Here is an 18,768-nt window from a genome sequence, read left to right as displayed (position 1 = left end):
TCTTTCTTCCTTATTTCCTAATTTCCTTCTGTTAATATGTTCCCTAACTTTCTTCTTTCCTTCCTTCTTTCATAACTTCCTTCTTAACTTCCTAATTTCCTTCTTTCCCTGCTAATGTTCTTCCCTTATTTGCTTCCAAATGTATTACCTTCTTTCCTTCCTTCTCAATATATTACTTTCCTTACTTCTTAATTTATTACCTTCTTTCCTTCCTTCTGTCACAGTGCATGCTGGAATTAATGTTTCTCCTCAATGAATCATGCTTGACCGTAGGCAAGACAATTATCTTGTGTTGCCAACTATTTAGACAGTAACAGCTGTGTGAGTGACTACTACCATTTCTATAGTGTTATCCTCTGAGAAGATATACTGTATAGAAAATAGTTGCTGAAATCCCCTTTGGGAAGACACGGTATATTCTAAATTTGCATACCTGAGTGATGTTTCCAAAGAGTTTCCACTTCCTTGTGAACAAAGAGTAGTGTGCAAAGCCACGTCGCCCTGCTACAGCCATGCACTGCCCAGCTGTGTTGATGGCTGCAAACTGCACACAAAAAGAACATCATGACATGCAGTAAATAAAGGCAATTAAAGTGTACTAGCCACAACTTAAAGCACTGTGCCTTACCCGTATAGGCCAGTTACTCTCGAGGTATGTGCTATGAATCTGTAGGAAAGAGCATACAATTAATGCTGACTGAAAAGAAGGAGCATCACTAAATAGCTTACCTGGACCACATGCCAGTGCTTGTGTCCCAGTAAAGTGCTGAGTCCCTGAGAGAGCGAGGAGTCCGGGTGGTGGTGGTGGTGCGGTGGGCTTCCGTCGTGCAGGTGCAAGCGTGAGTGCTGTTGCGTCTCAGAGCTGTTGTGCGCCTGCGCCGGGTCGCCGCAGGTCAGGTAAAGGCGGTCCTCGCCATGCAGAAGCACTTGCTCCTGGTTACTCTGTGCAGAAAGAAACTTGTATGTCTTGACTGGACATTGAATGCACCACGCGTTGTGTTTGGTCACTTACCGTGCATGGGTTGACCGTGAGGGCGCTCTTGATGAAGTGGAACTGTAGGATGCCCGCCTGCAGGGAAGATGGTGGAGGTGACACGGTCTCCTCTTCTTGCTGCGCCTCCTCCTGCTTAATCTTTACGCGTTTGGTGTGCAGCACCCACAGATGGTAGCCCTCCGCACCCCAGCTCTGCACCAGAGGCATCTTTCAGTACACAAAACTTTCTAAATACACATTATAAAAATGGCCAAGAGTACAAACCATAGAGCTGATTTTAAGGGGATCCTTCTTGGTGCCATCGGAGCGATACCTGCTCAAGAAAACACAAATGTTAAGACTCCATGTGTATGTTTGCCAAAAGAAAAAAGAAAGGTGTCAACAATGTTCCACTCCTGTCCTTAAGGGGGTAGTAATGTGTATTACAAAATAGTACACATGGAAACAGCTGTGTTCGTGTTGATGTGCGTCCACCCACGCAAAGTCCTCTCCGAGCGTGCAGATGAGTTGAGCTCCAAAGACGCTCCACAGCGACAGGCCGCCACACTCCCACGTAACCATGGCAACGCTATAGTCGGGGGACCAGCATATGAGCTTGACCGGACCCGTCTTGTTGTAGATGTCTATGGGAACATACAATTACATTGAAGACTTCCTTTTAAAAAGGTCCGCCATTAGGCAAAATATACTTTCTTTTTTTTTCAATTGAGCATTGATTGTGCTAAAATGTATGCATGCAATCATACATACACGCAGTAAATACGGATCTTTAAAACACACAGTATATAATTAATTGTGGCGCACCGCCACTGCAAAATAAAACAAACCACACCTTAATAATTAGAGGTTTTATGTGAAAACAAATGTAAGCCCTTTTGGCTGTCTGCCGAAAGACTGATCAGCGAAACAGCACTGCCCAAACGATTGTTTAAAGCGGAGGCAGCATGTCTGCGATGTGGAGGTATTTAAATGTATTTATTTATTTGTTATTATTCTTCGGTCAATGGTCAACAAAATAAACAAACAGTTGTACATTCATAGATTGAAAATGAAAATGTTGCAGACCAAAAGGGTTTAGGCTGAAGTTGAACACTTATTGCGCCGAACCCTATAAACAATGTCAAGTACAAGATGAACTTCCGAAAATTATGAAATGTCCTTTGTACAACATATTATAAATACACATTATACACAACATAAACACAGTTCAATTATATAAACAGTAAAGGCATGTGAAATATCCTCGTACACATCCTCTGCACCAATTATGTACTATATACAAACAATCCATTATTATTTATATCCCACATTTAGTTTTTAATTAACATTGATCATAGTATTAACTACAGTGTTGACTCAAGAGTGATATATTTTTCCAAGATATATAAATGTGCAATGTGCAAAGAGGGCAGTGGCCCTCCATAAAAGGAGAGAAATCTGTGGGAAACCCTGCATGTACATAGAAGCTAATTGTTTTTCTATTTAGAACAATGTAAACAAAGCACACAGGTGAAAGGCCTGTCTCACCCACCCACAAACCAAAGAGGGCACCAAACCAGAAGAATAACAGCAATAAATAGGCAAGTAAAAAGATAACAATGAAAAAAGTGCTCCTTAGTATTAAGTGTAAGTATTAAATGACAATCATATGATTTATAATAAAGTAAATAAATATAATGGAGCTGTGTGTCTGATCTCAACATAATTCAATAATACTGACTGCTCAGTAGTAATAACTGGGAATAGTTTTAAGTCTATTCAAGCATGTTGACACAGGGTCCCAGATGAAAAATAATTTATCCCTCGATCCCCTAAGTGAATATTTAAATTTTTCTAACTGAATGTGTCTTATAGCACTTTTAAACTGTCTAAATTCCATCATCCAGGCTAAACACGCTTCCAATACTCTATTGTGGGAACTTTGAAACATATTCAAAAGTGTTATAAAATACTTCAATGTGGGGCCTTTAAAGTACTTGTATTGTCCGATAGCCTTAAAGGCCTACTGAAATGAATTTTTTTTTATTTAAACGGGGATAGCAGATCCATTCTATGTGTCATACTTGATCATTTCGCGATATTGCCTTATTTATAAAGGATTTAGTATAGAACGACGACGATAAAGTTCGCAACTTTTGGTCGCTGATTAAAAAAAGCCTTGCCTGTACCGGAAGTAGCGTGACGTCACAAGTTGAAAGTCTCCTCACATTTCCCCATTGTTTACACCAGCAGCGAGAGCGATTGGGACCGAGAAAGCGACGATTACCCCATTAATTTGAGCCAGGATGAAAGATTCGTTGCTGACGAACGTGAGAGTGAAGTATTAGAGTGCAGTGCAGGACGCATCTTTTTTCGCTCTGACCGTAACTTAGGTACAAGGCCTCATTGGATTCCACACTCTCTACTTTTTCTATTGTGGATCACGGATTTGTATTTTAAACCACCTCGGATACTACATCCTCTTGAAAATGAGAGTCGAGAACGCGAAATGGACATTCACAGTGACTTTTATCTCCACGACAATACATCGGTGAAGCACTTTAGCTACGGAGCTAACGTGATAGCATCGGGCTTAACTGCAGATAGAAACAAAAGAAATAAACCCCTGACTGGAAGGATAGACAGAAAATCAACAATACTATTAAACCATGGACCTGTAACTACACGGTTAATGCTTTCCAGCCTGGCGAAGCTTAACAATGCTGTTGCTAACGACGCCATTGAATCTAACTTAGCTACGGACCTCGACAGAGCTATGATAAAAACATTAGCTCTCCACCTACACCAGCCCTCATCTGCTCATCAACACCGTAGCTCACCTGCGTTCCAGCGATCGACGGAGCGACAAAGGACTTTACCCGATCATCGATGCGGTCGGCGGCTAGCGTCGGATAGCGCGTCTGCTATCCAAGTCAAAGTCCTCCTGGTTGTGTTGCTGTAGCCCAGGGGTCGGCAACCCGCGGCTCCGGAGCCGCATGCGGCTCTTTGATCACTCTGATGCGGCTCAGCAGCTTACTTGCTGAACCCCCCAATTTTCCCGTGAGACTTCCGGATTTCAGTGCCTCTCGCAGAAAACTCCCGGGATTAATATTCACCGACTTTCACCCTTACGGCTATAATAAGGGCGTGCCATGATGGTACAATATTTGGCGCCCTCTACAATCTGTATTAATAGAGTGCCAGCCCAACACTTGTTATAAAATATACATCTTCTGCTTGCACACGTACCTGACAGCAAGGCATACTTGGTCAACAGCCACACAGGTTACACTGACGGTGGTCATATAAAACAACTTTAACACTCTTACTAATAATGCGCCACACTTTGAACCAAAATCAAACAAGAATGAGAAACACATTTCGGGAGAACATTTGCACCTTAACACAACATAAACACAACAGAACAAACACCCAGAATCCCATGCAGCCCTGACTCTTCCGGGCTACATTATACACCCCTGCTACCACCAAACCCCGCCCCCACCCCAACCCTGCTCCCTCACACATAAACCCCCCCGTTCGTCGGTTGAGATGGGCGGGGTTTGGAAGCGGGGGTGTATAATGTATCCCGGAAGAGTTAGGGCTGCATGGGATTCTGGGTATTTGTCCTGTTGTGTTTATGTTGTGTTACGGTGCAGATGTTCTCCCGAAATGTGTTTGTCATTCTTGTTTGGTGTGGGTTCACAGTGTGGCGCATTATTAGTAAGAGTGTTAAAGTTTTTTTTATACCGCCACCGTCAGTGTAACCTGTGTGGTTGTTGAGCAAGTATGCCTTGCTGTCACCTACGTGAGCAAGCGGAAGCCCCATTCAACATGTGGCTGATCAGGCACGCTGGTTGTAGTGGGCGCTATATGCTGTACCATCACGGCACGCATGACGCTGGCAAACGCTTTTCATTTAAAACCCGCGTGCCGCACCAGCTTAGAAATTCCATAAAAAAGTGTGGGCAGCGTGTCTGAGACCCCTGGTTTATACATAGCACAAAGCAAAAAAAAAACTTCGTATGCAGTGTTATTTCATTTAAAATTTCAAACATTTTTTGCGGCTCCCATTGTTTTCTATAATTTGTGAAACTGGTGAAAATGGCTCTTTGACTGGTAAAGGTTGCCGACCCCTGCTGTAGCCAGACGCTAATACACCGATCGCATCTACAGCTTTCTTCTTTGCAGTCTCCATTGTTCATTAAACAAATTGCAAAAGATTCACCAACACAGATGTCCAGAATACTGTGGAATTTTGCGATGAAAACTGAGCTTTTTGTATTGGATACAATGGCGTCCCAATACTTCCGTTTCAACCATCGACGTCACGCGCAGACGTCATCATACCTAGACGTTTTCAACCGGAAGTTTCGCAGGAAATTTAAAATTGCACTTTATAAGTTAACCCGGCCGTATTGGCATGTGTTGCAATGTTAAGATTGCATCATTGATATATAAACTATCAGACTGCGTCGTCGGTAGTAGTGGGTTTCAGTAGGCCTTTAACTCATGTTCAATGAGCCCAAAGTGATGCTTGTGCTGAGCTCCACAAGGGGGAGCTGTGTCATTATTGGACTGCTGACTCCCAAGTGTTTGAGAGAAAGAATGAGACCACTGAATACCTGGGTAGTGTTTTGGGGTGAGCTCCAGCTTGTGGGAGAGCTGCATAGATCCGGTTGCCGTGTCAATCATGTAGACCAGCACTGAGCCGCTGTAAAGGGCGTTCTGATTAGTGCACATCTTGCAATACGTAGATGACTTGTTGTAGTATGTATGCAGAAAACAATGGCTACGTCTACTCAAAGCAAGGTACAGTATAGGAAAGAGAGAAAGACGCCTGTCGACTTGGCAGACGTCCAATGTAGGGAGACGTTTCTGACATGCACACACTAGGGAGCCTGGGCAAACACAGGCCGACACATACACACCCGGCACACTCAGCAATTACCCTCTGTGGCACACAAGCAAACACGCATGCAGATTCCAGCACTGCATTGTGGCCACCTACCTTGCGCACCCAAATGCCATCAGTCTGTACTTGTTGTTGACGGCCAGGCATGTGCCATCGCTCACATCTGCGGCCCAGACGCCCTGCAGTTGCTGGACACACAGGAGTTGGGATTTAGGGATTGGATTCATTTGATGTACAAATGAAAAAAACTCACACTGCCTGAGAGAGGTTATTGAGAGGTGACCGATGAGACGACTGAGAAACAGGAAGTTAGTGTTTAAAAACAAATTTGCAACGATTAGAGAGTGAAATCTTCTCCCGAGTGGCGAGAACACCGTTTGCTAACAAGAGCAGGCAATAGTTCCAACAATAATGTCGGATAGCAGCGGAGTCCTCTGTTAGATCTTAGCCTAGTGGGCTAGCATAACAGAAATGTCCCGAAATAGATACTGTACATTTGCAGAATTGTTCTAAGTCTTGCTGTTTTTAGGTTAAGAAAAAAGATATAAAGTGTTAATTTCTTTTACACCCTCTTGAGATAGTTAAGAATGATCCTTTAACAAGCCTCGCGCTGTATACGCTACATCGGGGGGTGTCCAAAGTGTGACCAGGAGGCCAAATACGACAAGTTGTTTGCACACAGCATATTGTTCAAATAAAATCAAACAAAAACCAACAGTAAAAATGTAAGAAAAAGAGCAAAAAGATGTAACGTAATAGGAAAAAGGCTGACATTTTGATAGTAATTAATAATAATACGCTTTGATACTTATAACACAAAGCTGACAATGTTTGGTTTGAAATAGAAATGTCTGTTTTGGGAAATGTTTAACAAATAGAAAAAAAATTCTAAATGGCCCTCGCTTGATTTGACTTTTTAGTATTCGGTGAAAATAGCTCAGACATGCAAGTCAAATGATACATGGATATCATTTTTTTAAAGTTACATATTTACACATTAATTGCCTTGATGTCGCTTCAGTTAATGTGTACATTTTACATGTTACTGCACCGTGGGTCTCGCAATTGAAAAACTTCTGCCCACATGTGGCAGATCTGACAATACAGCAGCCATTGACTTAACTTATTTTTACTGAAATGAATGTTCGGAATAAAACTTGACAACTGAAACAGTTCAGAATGTGAAAATGGTCTGCAAAGTTTATGAAGCCTTCAAAAAGGTCGACATTAACACTGGAATTAAAATGATTTACGTATGGCAAATTGACCAGTATGTATTTTTTTGGTACAATCTATTGTAGAGAGTCTTTTCTTACTTGAACCATGGCTTTTTACATGTCAAAATCCTAAAGAGGATTTCTTTCAGCAGCTTGGCATGCATACAGTTAGAGATGTCCGATAATATCGGACTGCCGACATTATCGGCCGATAAATGCTTTAAAATGTAATATCGGAAATGATCGGTATCGGTTTCAAAAAGTAAAATTTATGACTTTTTATAATCTCCCGGGGTAACCATTCTCCCGAATTTCTCCCGATTTCCACCCAGACAACAACATTGGGAGCGTGCTTTAAAGGCACTGCCTTTGCGTGCCGGCCCAATCACATAATACCTACGGCTTTTCACACACACACAAGTGAATGCAAGGCATACTTGATCAACAACCATACAGGTCACACTGAGGGTGGCCATACAAACAACTTTAACACTGTTACAAATATGCGCCACACTGTGAACCCACCCCAAACAAGAATGACAAACACATTTTGGGAGAACATCCGCACCGTAACACAACATAAACACTACAGAACAAATACCCAGAACCCCTTGCAGCACTAACTCTTCCGGGACGCTACAATATACACCCCCCTCAACCCCGCCCACCTCAACCTCTCTCAGGGAGAGCATGTCCCAAATTCCAAGCTGCTGTTTTGAGGCATGTTAAAAAAAATAATGCACTTTGTGACTTAAATAATAAATATGGCAGTGCCATGTTGGCATTTTTTTCCATAATTTGAGTTGATTTATTTTGGAAAACCTTGTTACATTGTTTAATGCATCCAGCGGGGTATCACAACAAAATTAGGCATAATAATGTGTAGGGCTGAAATGACGCGTCGACATAGTCGACGTCATCGGTTTTGTAAATACGTCGATGCCGTTTTTGTGCGTCGACGCGTCGCATATTTACGTCACACTACCGTCATGGCGGAGCGCAAAGCAGACGATGCGAGCGAGGGGAAAAAAGCACGCCAAAAGTCGTCAAAAGTGTGGGAGTATTTCAATAAACGGCCTAATAATCAGAGGTGGGTAGTAACGCGCTACATTTACTCCGTTACATCTACTTGAGTAACTTTTGGGATAAATTGTACTTCTAAGAGTAGTTTTAATGCAACATACTTTTACTTTGACTTGAGTATATTTATAGAGAAGAAACGCTACTTTTACTCCGCTACTTTTACTCCGCTACTTTTATCTACATTCAGCTCGCTACTTGCTACTAATTTTTATCGATCTGTTAATGCACGCTTTGTTTGTTTTGGTCTGTCAGACAAACCTTCATAGTGCCTGCGTTTCAACAAATACAGTCACTGGTGAGGTTCACTCCGTTCCACCAATCAGATGCAGTCACTGGTGACGTTGGACCAATCAAACAGAGCCAGGGGTCACATGACCTGACTTAAACAAGTTGAAAAACTTATTCGGGTGTTACCATTTAGTGGTCAATTGTACGGAATATGTACTGTACTGTGCAATCTACTAATAAGAGTTCCAATCAATCAATCAAAAGTGTGAAGGAAAAAAAAAACTTTTTTATTTCAACCGTACATCCAGTCAAAAGCCTAAAGACTGACTGCACAGTTCCTGTCCTCACAATAAAAGTGCCGCTCCATCGCGCCTGCGCTTTCAAAATAAGAGTCTCCGAAAGCCAACGCAAACAAGCTAGCAAGCTACGGAGTTTGCCGCCAATGTATTTCTTGTAAAATGTATAAAAACGAATATGGAAGCTGGACAAATAAGATGCCAAAAACCAACCACTTTCATGTGGTATTAGACAGGAAGGAGGAACTTTTTTTCTCCTCCATTTGAAAACGTGGATGTTATCAGCACTACTGTCTGATTACAATCAATGCAAGTCATCAGAATCAGGTAATACACCAACTTATATATATACTTCCGTTTTGCACGTTATCAGCACTACTGTCTGATTACAATCAATGCAAGTCATCAGAATCAGGTAATACACCAACTTATATATATATTTCCATTTTGCACTTTTTTGTATTGGATGTTTATCTTTATTTTTGCACATTTTAAAGCAAAATAAGCAATACTTTTACTTTTGAAATGCTAATACTATTGCAGAATATTAAGATTTGCACTGGATGTTTACTTTTATATTTGCACATTAAAAAGCAAATAAGCTACTTTTAATTTTGTTAAATGTTAAAAGTTTTTAATGTTTACATTGTTACAGAATATTTTGTCATGTTGTTGTCAATGTTGACTGAGTGGCCATACTTTTTTTTTTGTAAATAAAAGCCATGCCTTTTGAAAAAACTGGCCTACATTTATTTTTTCATCTTCATTTTAAATTAAAAAAATAATCGGTAAAAGGAAAAATAATATATAGATTAATCAAAAAAATAATCTACAGATTAAGCGATTAATCGAAAAAAATTATCTATAGATTAATCGATAGAAAAATAATCGTTAGCTGTAGCCTTAATAATGTGTTAATTCCACGATTGTATATATCGGTATCGGTTGATATCGGAATCGGTAATTAAGAGTTGGACAATATTGGAATATCGGATATCGGCAAAAAAGCCATTATTGGACATCTCTACATACAGTACATACTAAGGAATATGGCTGCACCAAATACATTACATGACCTATCTCAAACTAATTATTTCCTGTCACCATGTCCTTGTGAGAGAAACCATTTCAGCATAAGACAGCATGTTGTCTCATTAAGCCTCATCGTGTATGCTCGGTTATATCAACACACGCATTCTTACATCCGCAGTGATGCTGCTGCTTAGGGGCGTGATGAAGCCCAGGCGTCCATCACTCAGTACCACAGCAAAGCCGTCCAGGGTCTCGCAGTACTCCATGCAGCGGATGTGAACACCTTCCAGGTCCAGGGACGGGCCACCTTCACATGTATAAAATAATACTTTATACAGAACAAAGAGAGGACATATTTGTTGAGTAAAAATCTGTGCAGCGTGTTTCACCTCGAGCAGACTGGAGGTCTAGAGAGAAGGGGATGGTGGTGAGGCAGATGGCCTTGCGTCCGTTGCCGCCGAGCCCGTCCCAGTGCAACACGTGGAGGTAGCCGTCTGCCGTGCACACCAGCAGCTCCTCATGGAGGGACTGTAGACTAGCAAGAAGAAATGCAGTTTATTAGAGAGTGTAAAAGTGTGCCTGTGCCATACAAAAGGCCACAGAGTGCATTGTCTTTGAACTGTAATCACAGCTAAAGATAACACGACCAAGAGAACAGTGCAGAGGAGGGAAATTCTCCTGGCAAAACTGTGAAAATATCAAATGCGCCCACTCAACGCCCGCGCAAGCAAGCTGTCTCTGTTGAGCGATAACTGGGCTGAGTAACGGCTGTCAAATGAAGACGGCGGATGAAGTGACGCTGGAGACCAACACAATGGCTGACAGGAGACACGCAGTGTAACAAAAGGAGACAACAGTCAGCAAATAAAGAGTGTGCGATGCAACGGCGAGCATTGCAGTTTACACTTACTGTGCAGTCAAGGGCACGTGTTCTGGAATGTGGGCTGCTCCGATTATAAATTAACAAGACAGAGAACGTTGAGGAAATAGCCAAAAGCTGATTTTGTCTCATCTGACGAAACAGATGCTCTTGTTTTAATCAGTAAAACTACTATTCATTTAAATCTTTAGTTTTTTGCCCTCAAAGTCCTCCTGTGTGCCACTGTCTAGACCATTTTACTTGAGTTTGTAAACATTAATAAAATAAAAGATTTTGAGAAAATAAAAATATTGACCTAATCCCTCTGATAACACGCCTTCCCCTTACATGTCGTGGACTGACTGAGACAATGCTGACACTCCAACAGTTGCTATATTATCCCTTTCTTATTTACTTACCATAAATTCTGGACTATAAGCAGCTACTTTTTTCCTAAGCTTTGAACCCTGTGGCTTATAAAACAGATGGAATTTTCTTGCCTACGGCGGGCAATAAAGCAAAGAGCTTTCAACTATCACATGCAAAGACACTTAAATGCTGTGTTATTGTTAATGATATGGCGCCATTTTTTTTTAGACGAGTTCGCTCACTGCAAGTGTAGCTTGATAAATGGCTGTGAGTTTTTCCTGCTGTTTAAAGCTTTGGACCGGAAGTAGAAGTACCGTTCTCTCTTCTAATCATCTATAGTGTTTCTACTCGTAAGGATTCATCACTCCAACAATGTTTGTAAGTTTTATAACTAAAACAATTCTTACATACTAAACCGTCCCATGCGTTTTCGTGTGTATATTTGTACGCGCTATAATAATGTAATGAAGCTAGCATCGTTAGCATTAGCTAATACGTTTAAGAGTGTCTGTGTTAGTATTATTTCCTTACAACGGAATACTTTTTGTATTGTTCGTTTCACAAATTCCTAAGTAAATTGAGTCTGTTAAGATCAGTGTTTTTCAACCTTTTTTGAGCCAAGGCAAAAAATGTTCATAAAAAAAATACAGAGGCACACCACCAACAGAAAAAGTTAAAAAATTAAACTCCACCAGGTTGTTGTGCCTTATTTTGAGTTTGTTGTTTTTTCCTGTGTGTAGTGCTTTAGCTCCTGTCTTGCGCTGTTATTTTGATGACCCTTCCTGTTTTGTTGGTGTTCTCCTGTAGCAGCTTCACGCCTTCCTTTGAGTGCTACTGCCCGCACCTGCTTTTTTTTTCGCAATCAAGACTATTGAAGTTGTGCGTACGCTATCCTTCTTTGTGGGGACATTGTTGATTGTCATGTCATGTACAGATGTACTTTCTGGACGCCGTCTTTGCTCCACATGCCGTAAGTTTTTGCTGTCGTCCAGCATTCTGTTTTTGTTGACTTTGTAGTCAGTTCAGTTTTACTTTTGTTTTAAATAGCCATCCTTATGCTTCAGTGCCTTTTCCTAGCGGGACTTGCCTTTTGTTAATTTTTGGTTTAAGCGTTACATACCTTTTTACCTGAACACTGTCTCCCGCTGGGCTCTGCATATTGGGATCACGACAAACCATCCTCGACGCGTTCCAACTTCTACAAAGCAATGAACTACCTGCTGCCACCTACTGATATGGAGTATTACAAGATTACTCTGCCAAGCTCTACACAGCACAGGCACTAGACAACGGCACATTATTATGATTATTATTATTATTATGACAGCCATCAGACTGTATAACGCATATGTTCCTTCTTGACTGCACTTAAATGTAGAATATATGTAGAATATATTTATATTATTCATATATTATATATTATATATCTTGTATTATTTATTATTATTGTTGTGTATTGTGAGCGAACTCTGGTGCTGAATTTCCCCCAGGGATCAATAAAGTACTTTCTATTCTATTTCTTATTGATTTGCAAAAAATATTTTTTGGACCAATTAGGTGAAGTTGCATAATTTCCCACGGCACACCAGACAATATCTCACGGCACACTAGAGGTGGCTTCCGCAGCGAGTGGGTCAATGACGATGACTTCTGTTTTCTTTCATCAGCCGTTTTACTGTCATGTGAAAGGCACTGTTTGGGAACAATTAAAGTAGGTAAATAAATATTTAGAATTATTATTTATTTGTGTAAATAACTCATTACTGCAACATATATACCTGTGGATTATAGTCTGGTGCGGTTAATATATGGAAGAACAGAAATGTTCCCAAAATTTAGTGGGTGCGGCTTATACACCGGTGCGCTCTAGAGTCCAGAAAATGCGGTACGTAATACCTCATTAATAGCTGCTTACTTTCTGCCCAGTGGGTCCATCTACACTTAAAATGTACTAAGTGTAAACATTTTAAGCGCTCCCCCATCTGGCCAACATATGTAATAACAAGTGAGTGTAAGAAATTGAAATGCGCCCCCTTTGGCCAAAATTAATACAAAATTAATAAATATGTATATAGAGACATACTATAATAACTTGAAGTAAATAATGACGATTAAAAACCAATTATAAAACAAAAAATTGTGTCGATTTTTTCCTTATAAAATCGGGAACAATTTGTCATATTCTTTCTGTTTCTGTAATACTGCAATATTTTCTCAGAAACCTATTACTTTTTTTATGTAAAAGTATTACTTTTTAAAGCAAAATGGTGACATTTGTCAGATACAATTCCGACTTGTATCACAATATTGCCAATTTGTGTGTCGTTCTTGTAAAATAGTGACATTTGTTGAGTAAAATTATGACTTTTGTCATAATTTTGCCAAGTAAAATTTCGATTTTTATTATAATATTGGCAACATTTTAAAGTTTTCTTATAAAATTGTGACTTTTGTCGAGTAAAATTAGAACTATTTTCATAAAATTGCCAAAATTTGAAGCTTTTCTCGTAGAATTGCGATTGTTAGAGTAAAATTCCAACTTTTGTCATAATATTGCACAAATAATCCGTTTTTTTTGTATAATTTTGACATATGAAATAAGTGTGTGTAAACATTTGAAGTGCTCCCCCATCTGGCCAACATATGTAATGACAAGTGAGTAATGACAAGTGAGTGTCTGATTCTGGCTTGCTCTTGGCGTGTAACATGTTTAGCCTCATCTCTCAGTGGAGCGGTGTTTGTGATTGGCATTAAAAGGCATTCATCGGTAATGGTGATTACATTCTTTTTCACGAAAATTGTTTGACTCTAATCGGTGGCCGATCAATTGGCAAATCCCTAAATAATACTTAAAAAACTGAACAAAAAACAGAAACAAATGTATGTCTGCATCAGCTAGGTAAATAGCACAGCAGCCAACCAATCACCGAGCGCCATCTTCACGTAGCGAACAAAGCAAACGCAGCAAAGATGAATAGATTAAAAAAAAATCAGCCTACCTGGTGATGGGGGCCTCCAGATCAACAGGCTTCTTTATCTCGAGTGACAAAGCAGGGGCACACTGCTCCTCCTTCAAACCCGGTGTTACCTTCACGCGAGGGCTCCCCCTGTTCCAGCACATGAGGATAAACGCAAGAAAGGATATGTCACCACTTGCCCACATCTGCTGGTACGCCATTTCAGAATGTGAAACACAAGCGATTGTTTCCGTGGCTCTCTTGTATGTTGATATTTGAGACGAGAAGGTGGAGGCCCTTACTTTGGGTAGACTGGCTCGTAGAGGTACTTGTCATCCCCACCGCCGAGCACAGAGAACAGGAGGATGTAGCCTTTGGCGGTCTGGAAACACAAAGAAAAACGTTGAATTAACATCAGGTATCCAGGAGATCGCAAAAAGCCGCTGCCTGACCAGGGCTCAGAAAATATGCAGAGACTCCTCCCACCCCCACCAAGGACTGTTTTCACTGCTGGACTCTAGAAAGACGTTCCGTAGCCTCCGTAGCAGAACCTCCAGGTTCTGTAACAGCTTCATCCCTCAGGCCGTAAGACTCTTGAACGCATTAAAATAATCCCTTCAATTCCCCCTAAAAATGGATTAACTCGCTGGAATATAAAGACAATATAACATACATCCATAAACGTGGATGCATATGCAAAAGTGCAATATATTTATCTGTACAGTAATCTATTTATTTATATCTGCACCTTATTTCTTTTTTATCCTGCACTACCATGAGCTAATGCACCGGAATTTTGTTCTTATCTGTGCTGTAAAGTTCAAATTTGAATGTAAATAAAAAGAAAGTCTAAGTCTAAGTCTAAGAATACGTTTGCCTCTAATATTTTTGTGATAAAAGTCATTCATGGTTTAAATAAAGTTGGTATGGTATGGTTTCAAGTGTGTCAAAGGGCTTCTGATACACTTCTCTTTAATTAAGCAAATATGGTGTGTAGAGTTTTATACAAGGATTCACCCATCAGTATTGGCCGATTTCTGTGGGAAAAGTACTTGATCGGCCATTGCTGATTAATGCCAAGCACAGAAGCCACCTTTGGCTGAAACTATCTTTTGTCCTTTGGCTAACAGAGGCAGCTAGCAGCTACCAGTCTGACAGGAGTCACTCCTCTAAGTTAATAACCATCTCCTCTTTTGCGGCACATAAACTGCATTTCTTAGTATCTTAAGTCCCATTATCACTGGAGAAAAAAAACAGCGTATCAAAACACGTATTGGTATGTCAGACTTAGCCTTGTCGTGGTTTAACTCTTATCTTACTGACAGGATGCAGTGCGTTTCCCATAATAATGTGACCTCGGACTATGTTAAGGTAACGTGCGGAGTTTGGTTCTTGGACCTGCACTCTTAAGTATTTACATGCTGCCGCTAGGCGACATCATACGCAAATACGGTGTTAGCTTTCATTGTTATGCTGATGACACCCAACTCTACATGCCCCTAAAGCTGACCAACACGCCGGATTGTAGTCAGCTGGAGGCGTGTCTTAATGAAATTAAACAATGGATGTCCGCTAACTTTTTGCAACTCAACGCCAAGAAAACGGAAATGCTGATTATCGGTCCTGCTAAACACCGACATTTATTTAATAATACCACCTTAACATTTGACAACCAAACAATTACACAAGGCGAATCAGTAAAGAATCTGGGTATTATCTTCGACCCAACTCTCTCCTTTGAGTCACACATTAAGAGTGTTACTAAAACGGCCTTCTTTCATCTCCGTAATATCGCTAAAATTCGTTCTATTTTGTCCACTAGCGACGCTGAGATCATTATTCATGCGTTCGTTACGTCTCGTCTCGATTACTGTAACGTATTATTTTCGGGTCTCCCTATGTCTAGCATTAAAAGGGGGGGGGGGCACAGGTCCGGTGGCCATGGATGAAGTGCTGGCTGTCCAGAGTCGGGACCCAGGGTGGACCGCTCGCCTGTGCATCGGCTGGGAACATCTCTGCGCTGCTGACCCGTCTCCGCTCGGGATGGTTTCCTGCTGGCCCCACTATGGACTGGACTCTTACTATTATGTTGGATCCACTATGGACTGGACTCTCACAATATTATGTCAGACCCACTCGACATCCATTGCATTCGGTCTCCCCTAGAGGGGGGGGGGGTTACCCACATATGCGGTCCTCTCCAAGGTTTCTCATAGTCATTCACATCGACGTCCCACTGGGGTGAGTTTTTCCTTGCCCTTATGTGGGCTTTGTACCGAGGATGTCGTTGTGGCTTGTGCAGCCCTTTGAGACACTTGTGATTTAGGGCTATATAAATAAACATTGATTGATTGATTGAAAAAGACTAAACATGTTGTACGCTTGACAGAGCAAGCATGTTAATATATAAACTAGCCACTAAGCTAGTTTGAAACAACAGAAAAATTAAGTGCTTAGTAAACTTTAAGATGTGTAGATGGAACCACAGCTAGTAACAGGAAATAAACAGGTAGATTAATAAGAGTCTAGGAGACAGAGGATAGTGAAACAGCTACTGTGAGTATTGTACGTAAATCGGTTGTTCAAACAATTGTATATGATAAAAAAGAATAAGGAACTACTGTAGTTAAAATTTTGTGTTGATATTGCTATTAAAACATTTACCCTGTATAGTTAATACATGTGATCGGTATTGGCGGATCACACTCCTGGATGATCGGTATTGGAATCGGCAGCATAAAATCCTCATCGGACATCAACCCGAGTTTTAGATCAACATTTGTGCATTTGCATGATCAGCAGCTCAAACTACAAGTCTAAAAACAAGTACAAACATTGTGGTCAGGTTTGATCAGTATTTAGGAGGTATGTCACAGTCTAACTTTTCTTTGCATCTTCAGTTATGACTGAAAACAGGAAGCACAACACAAATCATGTGTACTGTATGCACAAGAGGACACGCTCCAGTGCTCAGCACTCTCAAAGTCACTTTGTGTTATGTCCAAACATACCCTTTACATGACATTTGCAACATTGGTTGTCTTTAAAATGGTTTTGTAAGACATGTTAGCATACATCCCAATGTTTAAAAACCATGAGACGAACGACATATGACCAATTAGTTGCAATGTGTTTACTTGATGGCAGCCATGTTTTTGCTTAAACTTCACAGATATGTGCTTGCCAGTCACCTAAAGGTATGAACCAAATTAGGACTGGGCGATATGGCCTTTTTTTAATATCTCAATATTTTTAGGCCATGTCACGATACAAGATATATATCTCGATATTTTGCCTTCGCCTTGAATGAACACTTGATGCGTATAATCACAGCAGTATGATGATTCTATGTGTCTACATTAAAACATTCTTGTTCATACTGCATTAATATATGCTCCTTTTAAATTTTCATGCAGAGAGGGAAATCACAACTAAGTCAATTGACCAAAACTGTATTTACTAAACAGTTATTAAGCAGTGGCACAAACATTCATGTCATTTTAAAACAGAAAGTGCAAGATTGTCAGAGACATTTTAAAACAAGCTATGAGTGCACTTTTGTGCATGATGTCACTAAGATGACATATTAAAACAACACTAAATTAAAGTGCACTTTTTGTACAGAACGCCACAACAATAGTTTAAAACAAAAAAAGTGCACTCTTGTGCATGATGTCACACAAGATATTTCCATAACTGTCAAATAAAAATGAGCTGCATAATAGGAAATCAAATAGTGTATGTCCTTTGCTATGTGGTAGGTTCCTGCGGATGTTATCTCCTTCTGTTGTTGACAATTTTTTTCATACGGTGTTGATGTGGAAATGGTTGCCTCAGCATTTTGTTGGTGTGGCACCGAACGGAGATGTTGACATGCGGAGTAAGCACTCTTCATTCTCTAGCAGGTGACTTTTCAAAGGATGCTACATATTAGCAGTAATGCTACTTTTTGTAGCAACGCTTTTGCCCCACACTTGACAAATTACGGTAGTCTGTTCGAAATATTCCCACTTGAAGCCAAACCACCGCCAGACGATGGACCCCGTGCTGTTTTTCTTGGGAATTAATTCTTCCTTCATTTGTTACCAGAGTCGCACCTTCTTTCTCTCGTATTACCACTCGCACCACAGCTAATGTTACCCAATGCCGCTACCTCTCTGCTCCGCGAGGGCGTATATGTATGTGACGTATGTAAGAAGGTGCGCTTGTGAGAAGGAGAAACAACAAAGAGTGAGAAGAGCCTGTAGTGTTATACCCGCAGCTAAAAGCAACTGCCTGAGAACGTATACTCGAATATCACGATATAGTCATTTTCTATATCGCACAGAGACAAACCCGCGATATATCGAGTATATCGATTATTCGCCCAGCCCTATACCGAATTACGAAAAAACACCTTCAAGTAACAGTGGATGTTGTATAGAGGATGTGTGAGAAATTTCAAATTGATCCGACTTATTGGACTTAACATAACATAACATAACAGCGCCACAATGTGCTATATTTGTCGGGAAAATATCATGTGGGAAAGTAGAGGTGTAGATTTTTAAATGTTCTCCTTTTTGCTTTCAGCGGTTCAGGACTAGAGTTATCTGACGTAAACAAATGCATACGGTCATTAGAGATGTAAAAATACACATTATTACCGACGGTTAGTACTACCGTTTTAGATTTAAAATGATCGAAAACGGTGATTGAAAACTGCACTTTGGTAAACTCACAGACTGACCAGCCAGCTTGCTATTTTAAATGCTAACATTAAAACAAGAGACATTAACGTCTTTCCTAAGAAACGACATAATTCAATCCAATCTTGAAAAAACACATTGCTGTCTGAGC

The 18,768-nt window shown here is 40.5% G+C and overlaps 1 protein-coding gene across 1 annotated transcript in view; it reads right to left on the bottom strand.

Moving 5' to 3' along the window:
* ric1 (RIC1 homolog, RAB6A GEF complex partner 1) overlaps window positions 1-18,768 on the bottom strand; it is a 72,152-nt gene that overhangs the window by 18,165 nt on the left and 35,219 nt on the right. The window contains exons 3-14 of the mRNA XM_061927411.1: window positions 14,232-14,311; window positions 13,972-14,079; window positions 10,134-10,279; window positions 9,915-10,051; window positions 5,985-6,076; window positions 5,599-5,687; window positions 1,473-1,617; window positions 1,259-1,307; window positions 1,013-1,186; window positions 730-942; window positions 629-667; window positions 434-544 (exon numbers count right to left, since the gene is read on the bottom strand). Coding sequence (XP_061783395.1) covers window positions 434-544; window positions 629-667; window positions 730-942; window positions 1,013-1,186; window positions 1,259-1,307; window positions 1,473-1,617; window positions 5,599-5,687; window positions 5,985-6,076; window positions 9,915-10,051; window positions 10,134-10,279; window positions 13,972-14,079; window positions 14,232-14,311 — 1,383 coding nt within the window. The remainder of the gene's footprint in view (window positions 1-433; window positions 545-628; window positions 668-729; window positions 943-1,012; window positions 1,187-1,258; window positions 1,308-1,472; window positions 1,618-5,598; window positions 5,688-5,984; window positions 6,077-9,914; window positions 10,052-10,133; window positions 10,280-13,971; window positions 14,080-14,231; window positions 14,312-18,768) is intronic.

The sequence above is a fragment of the Nerophis lumbriciformis genome, linkage group LG32 (genome assembly GCF_033978685.3).
Source record: "Nerophis lumbriciformis linkage group LG32, RoL_Nlum_v2.1, whole genome shotgun sequence".
NCBI classification, from domain to species: domain Eukaryota; kingdom Metazoa; phylum Chordata; class Actinopteri; order Syngnathiformes; family Syngnathidae; genus Nerophis; species Nerophis lumbriciformis.
This window is presented reverse-complemented; position numbering and strand designations above follow the sequence as displayed.